The sequence below is a fragment of the Charadrius vociferus genome, unplaced genomic scaffold (assembly GCF_000708025.1).
Source record: "Charadrius vociferus isolate BGI_N301 unplaced genomic scaffold, ASM70802v2 scaffold163, whole genome shotgun sequence".
In the NCBI taxonomy this organism is placed as follows: Eukaryota; Metazoa; Chordata; class Aves; order Charadriiformes; family Charadriidae; genus Charadrius; species Charadrius vociferus.
Genome location: NW_009648332.1, coordinates 20,545,761 through 20,552,399, shown reverse-complemented (window position 1 = coordinate 20,552,399; position 6,639 = coordinate 20,545,761). Strand labels below are relative to the sequence as shown.

Sequence of the window (6,639 nt, the reverse complement as noted above, 5' to 3'; positions counted from 1 at the left end):
GTTTTCTTCCTTAATCTTATTTTAGGAAATACATGAACAATTTTTGCAGAAGTTTCCCAAAGATAGTGTGAGACAGACAAAGCCTGGAAAATTCCAGCCCAAATGGTTAAAGCTGGTAGTCAGCAGGGGCTGAAATCAGAATCTTCCATTTTGAAGTGACCTGACTCCCTTCAACACATACAATAAAAAAGTGACGTAGTAACTTACACATTCTCACACTTATCTTCTCAGATATAACAAAGATTTCCACAGTTACAACTGCAAGTTCACATGAACAAAACTGATTTCTAGTTGGCGGGGAAAAAAAAGCAGAAGCATCATTCAGACAAACACACGGTTTTCATGCATATAATATTGGAGGCGGGGGAAGACCAAACAATTGAAACAACAAAAAAACATTAATGGAATACATTGAATTATCCAAGTATCTTCTCAAGGTCTCCATGAGGCACCAGGCAGCTTTCCTTCATCAGTAGTCCATAAACCTGAAATTATCATCTCCCTTCGCACCATCATATTTTCATGTTTTTTCATCCCCCTTTTATTTCACTAATGTCTTTCTCTAAAATTTCACTAACCGCAAGTCTCTATCCAATTTAAATAATTCAGGAACTACTACAAATTTTAGCTAGCTCTTCTAGATCAGCAGCAGGCAGGTCAGACATGCACTTTTAGAGGCTTGGAGCACACAGATGCATTCACAAGTCAGAGTACTATAATGCTTTTGGTTCCAAACCAAAACCATGTTACGTGAGCTACTACAACAACAAGTGTAAGAGTTTATGTACAATTTTCTATCACCGTGTATATCAATTCTTTTTTACACTCCTGCTGGTGGTAACAGGTTATCATTCCTCTCCCATAATTCCTTTAAAAGCAACACCACACTAAATCAGGAACTAAAGCCGAAAAAGAATTCAAGGGCGATTTTGCTTTCCTTTTTCCTTCTCTCACTGCCACATCCTTAAATAAAGTTTTAGTCCATGTGGGTTACTACTACTTACTGTGTAGTTCTTTCTAATATCTAGCAGGCAAAGCCATACCCTGATTTCTATACATTTTACCATATCCTTAACCTTCATTATTTAAATAAAAATACATTTGAATTCCATATTAAGTTAGGAAAAGGTCTAGTTCTGTTCTATTCAGAAACATTTTCGAATGACTGCTAAGCTGTGGAAACAACATACAAAATTCCAGTATTTTTCCCCTCAGATTTTCTGAAATGATTCCTAGCAACGTTCTGAATATTAAACATTTAGCATATTTCATATTTACTTTGGCAAGTTTTCATCCTAATTTGTTTTTCAGCATGCCAATGCTTTTTCCCTTGTTCTTATCATTGCCTTTATTAAAATTACTGTTTTCTGTTCTATAACAGTCTACTTTTCAACCACTCCAAGACCTTCAGTGCTGCTACTCTTACGTTCATATGCAAAGCTGAAGAAAAATACAGATTAAGGAACTCCACAAACTATCTTCAGATTACCTAAAATGCTTTTAAGTACTTTGCTATAATACTATATTTACGAGGCTTTCCTTATAATGCAGAAGTTAGAGCAGGGGAACAAAAAAAAAGAAAAACAAACCAAAAAAAACCAGATACAGGACTTTCTAAAATCTTTACTTTGAACAAGATTGTATTGTATATGTGTCATTCTGGATTTCCAGCAATTACAAAATGTCTTTGAAGTTAACAATATGCAATTCATATATTTTTAACCAAAATCATATATAAACCCCCACAGATTTAAAAAGATGAGGTTGTATGAACATTTAACTTAAGGAAATTTGTTAGGTTTTGCCTTGGAAACTAAAGGTATGTGGTAGAGCCCCGATTTCTAAAATAGTGCATTCAGATTAACTGACCCAAAAAGAAACTGAAGGAAAAAAAACAAGCTGAAAACATGCCCAGTAAGTTATATTATTCCTTCTCAAAATTTAATCTCATAACATTTCCCTAATGGGTTCTCAAAAGTGTGACTGGATAATAGAAGTGATATCTTTATGATTTCGTGAATAATGGGTTTTATTAGTATTAAGTTAAAGCAAACAGCCAGAACAATACATATGCAACTTCTACTACACACAATATAAAGAATGTAAATTATAACCTCTGTAAAACAAAAGAAAAGGTACTGAAAAAGCCAACACAGTGGTTATGGACTATTCCATCCCTGGTAACAGGCTGGGTTCTGTGTTCAGAGAACAGCTGTTGTTTGCTTGTTTAAACTGAAATAGAGTGAAATATATAATCAAGTATAAAGAAAAAGTTAATGGAGTTACATGGATTCTATGAGAACAAACTCTAGGTTAGTAAGAAAAAAAAATAAAATAGATAGTTCACCTAGTAAAAGAGATTAACAAATGGGCTCAGGTTTCAATTTTTAGTGGTGAGGGACAACGGGAGAAATTACCCAGGATTTTTGTAACAATTCATTTAATAATACACCACTTTCATAACAGAAGTGTTTTACACTTGCACAATGTTAATAACTTTATTATACATGGAAGCCTGTAATAGGCTGATTACACAATAAGACTGCAAACAACCACTGGTACTTTCCTGACACCAGAAAAGTACGTAAGACTGAAACATCACCAAGAGTACATAAAAAACCATCAGCATAAACATCACCAAAATTACATTAAAAAACTAATCAAAAAATACATTTGCAAAAAGTGGTTTAGAGCAGTGCCACTGCCTTTCAGCAGCTTTGAATGGCCACCAGTATTTCTAACAGGTTTCCGTGGCTCCACAGGCATTAATCAGGATTCACATATAATAAATAATGTACCACAAAATATACATAAAGTAAGGCAATAATTCCAAAGAAAAGTTCTGTTGATATTAACAAGCCACTCAAGTTCTACTTTTGTAGTTGATGCCATCACCAGAAACCTTTGATGGAATTGCAGCCTTAGGCCCGAAAAGCCTGCAATGATGAACTGCTGCAAACCCCTATATCCGTAAAGAGCTCCAGTGACACCACTGGTACACTGCTGGGCACAGGGGTCCATGTTAGCTGATCCTGATGCAGGACAGGGGCCTTCGTATGTACAATTGGGAGTATATTATTTCTTATCGTACATGGAAACCTTGACATAATTCTAAAACACGTGGGTGTTTGTTGTTCGTAATCTGATGTCATAAGACATCAGAAAGTACACAATAAGATATGCACTTTCTGGAATGTAAATCTTTTAAAATACTAGCTATTAAGTTGGGGTGAGAGAGTGAGTAAGGAAGCCATGGAGGAAAAGGTGTAAATTAAGGGGAGGGGCAGAAACCCAAGATCAAGTCTGGAGGAAATGGGAGCACAACAAAAGAGAGGGAACCTTCTACACTAAAAGAACGTGGAAAAGGGGAAGAGCAGGAGACGGACTTTTTTGAACCATGTATAATAAAAAAATGTATCCCAAAAGCATATCTGGATTACGACTGTAGTTTCAAGCTGGGGTTCCAATGACATGAACCAGACGCACACGTTTTGTTCTCACGGTTTGTGTCAACAGAATCTCTTTACGGAATTACAGTCTTACACGGGAGTTCTGGGGACATTATTGTTTATATTAAAGCTACCATTCTGGGCTCGTAGTACAGACCCAAGAATATTTGCTCCACCTGCCTGGAATGAGCATCACCTGGAAGAACAGGAGTACTTTAAAAGCAATGAGATTTAGGTAGCAAAATTCTTTCAGATCAGCCCAGACATAAGAGACAGCGATTCGAAATGTCATAGATCCCTTCCTCAAAAAGCTGAGATATATTTGTCACTATCTGTAAAAATTGGAAGTTCCAATACACTAGTGGTGCATAGAATTCCCACGCTTCGTTACACTTTCCTGAGAGTAAAGCAATTAGAATAAACCTTAGTCCTAGGAACAAAGTTAATTTTTTGCATTTTCAACTTTTGGGCTATTCCCTGACGATCTATATAATGTAAATTTGATTGCTAAACATTGTCACTTGAACAAAACCACTATTTTTATCTATTGATTTTTGATTAAAAACCATAATAAACAGATCTAAAAAAAATAAAAAAAATCACGCTAACAAAATAAACTACGAAAAGTTGCATTGAAAGGGCATGATACATTATTCTTAATAGGACCGTGTAGAAACATTCCAATGGCAGTGTTGTCAAAGTAAAACAAAATTACATTAAGAAGACCCCACAGCCTGGTCACAGCCGGGACCTTACCTGTAACTCTGGCTGGTTGGGGTTTTTACTCGTGTACTACATGGCTCACTCACATCAGACATCATATTTGTATACCCTGAGAAATCTGACACTGAAGTCCTTACTCTATGGTCCACTTCTCCATTAGAGTTACTGATAAAAGTCATTGGCACCCTGCTGCCCGACTTGAACTGAGAACCAAACGCTTGTGCAAAGTTCTCGATCTGGTAGGTTGCTCTAGGCTCTATGTCCTTCTGAGGATCTATCTGGCTAGTTAACTCCTGAGACGGGATCTGAAAGCTCGTTGAGGATTCTAAGTTTTTCTGTTCCTTCTGGCCAGTCAGTTTCTGAGACGTCGACTGGTAGTTAGATGAAGTCTCTAAGTTTTTCTGCGGATCAATGAGATCATCCAGCTCTTGAGAAGGAGTCAACTGTTGATGCGTAGCCTCCAAAGCAGACAAATAAAAGCCTGGCTGAGATCCAAGCAACATCCCAAACGGAGGTTTTGGCAACGCAGTTGGCAATACTGAGGTAACAGACTGGCTGAAGCCACACTCAAGTGGAGATGTAGTGTATATCTGTTTGTCTTGAAACAGAGTGTGGTTATGGAGAGTAGAAGACAAGCTAACAAACTGGAAACTGGGTCCAAAAGCAAAACCAGTGCTATTGGTTGTTCTTTCAAAGGCTTGTTGGAGGTATTTGGAGTATTCTTGCAACATGCTTGCCTTATCATTTGAAACTGTTTGAGAGTTAGGGCTCAAGTTTTCTTCTTGAACCATCTCTGAATGTTCTCCTGAGGTGTGCAAGTCCACACGCTGTTCAGTTATACTGAAAGGATCTTCTTTCTGGCCTTCTGATTTGTGAGAGTACTGGTCCAAAAGGCTCTGTAAGACTTCATCAGGAATACCAGACTTGTCGTGGCAAGACTTTATTTCACTATTTAAAGATGCTGAATCAATAAGAGATAATGGAGCTTCATTATCCATAACACTAACACCTGCAGACTGGATGACGGACTGATGGGAAGTCATGTGTCCGACATTAATTGAAAAGGCACTGTTACTGCTTGCAGTTTGTAGGTATCTTCTTTTCTTTGAAAACTGCATGGCATCATCATAATTGCTACTTATTTGACCTGGTTTACCACCTGTACTTTGGAGAAGGCCAATAGTTTCTACACCGGTATTGGCTACCAGGCCTAGAGAGCCACTCTGTTTCCCAGACAGTGGTTTTTGCCCCAGAATGTCTGGCAGTGGTGATACGAAATTAAGGTAGTTTTTGTCTGCCTGTTTTCTGCTTCCTTTTTTCAAGATCAATTTTGGCACCTTTTTCTGAAGTTCTTCTACGCCCGTGCCAACTAGACCACCACTGGAAGACACAATAGGAATATCAACTGCATAATTTGGCATGGCCACATTACTTGTAACTTGAGATTCCGTTACTTTGCTGCTACACTTGTTTCCTTTGTTTTCAGTGGCTATACTTTTTGTTTTACTTTTTCTCCTTGAGGAACTTGTATTTCCCTGAGACAACGCAGCCAAGCTACCCATGTTATTTGATGATCCGGGCTCCATTCCAGCACCTGCTTTACCTATGGCTTCACCACATGTTCTTCTGTGCTTCAACAGTCTATCAGTCCTTGAAAAATACTGCTGACAAGTATCACATTTGTATGGCTTTTCTCCGCTATGCGTCCTCTTGTGTCTTTCCATGTGGTACTTCTGGATGAACTTCATACTACACTGGTCGCACCCAAAGGGCTTCTCCCTACTGTGGATCTTCTCGTGTCTCTGCAGCAAGTACTTCTGGATGAAACCCATGCTGCACTGGCTGCACTGGAAAGGCCTCTCCCCAGTGTGAATGAGCACGTGTCTGCGCAAGTGATAGGAGCTCCTGAAGGCAGCGCTGCAGTGTTCACAGACGTGAGGTTTCTGGTTGGGGGACGCGATGGCACCTTCCGCATCTCCCACCAGGGGGGGTTTGGATGAAGCGCTTGGCTTCCGCTTGGCTTTGATTCCCTGAGTTTCTGGCTTTGGCCTCTTTGCCTTCTTGACCTGGGCATCGTGCTTTGGCTCACCCGAGCTCCCAGGGGCGCCCTCGCCTCTGCCACTCAGTAACAGGTCTCGGTGGGGATGCTGGTGCAGGTGGTGGAGAAGGCTGAGGTCCTGAATCACACTCTGGCCGGTTCCTTCCCCGCTGCTGCTCCCCAGGCCGGGAGGCCTCTCCTCCCCGGCACCCCCGAAGAGCCCCCCATAGTGGTGATGGTGCTGCGGCTGCTGCTGCTCGTCCTCCTCCTGCTCGCTGGGCTTCTCTTGCTTGATGCTCACTAGGGACTGCAGAAAGCCCCAGGGGCTCCTCTGCGAGGAGGAGGGAGCGGAGGGGAAAGCCCCCGCCGGCTCCTTCTTGAAAGTCATGTCCTGAGGGGGAGGAGGCGCCGGGGGCTCGGCCGCCGCCG

At 40.5% G+C, this 6,639-nt stretch overlaps 1 protein-coding gene across 1 annotated transcript; it reads right to left on the bottom strand.

Annotated features, from left to right (window-relative positions):
* Window positions 1-3,366: 3,366 nt before the first annotated feature.
* Window positions 3,367-6,637, bottom strand: ZNF281 (zinc finger protein 281; the record flags this gene model as incomplete). Its single annotated transcript, XM_009884926.1, has 1 exon — window positions 3,367-6,637. A coding segment is annotated over one exon (2,436 nt), but the record flags the coding sequence as incomplete, so codon positions are not given.
* Window positions 6,638-6,639: the final 2 nt, after the last annotated feature.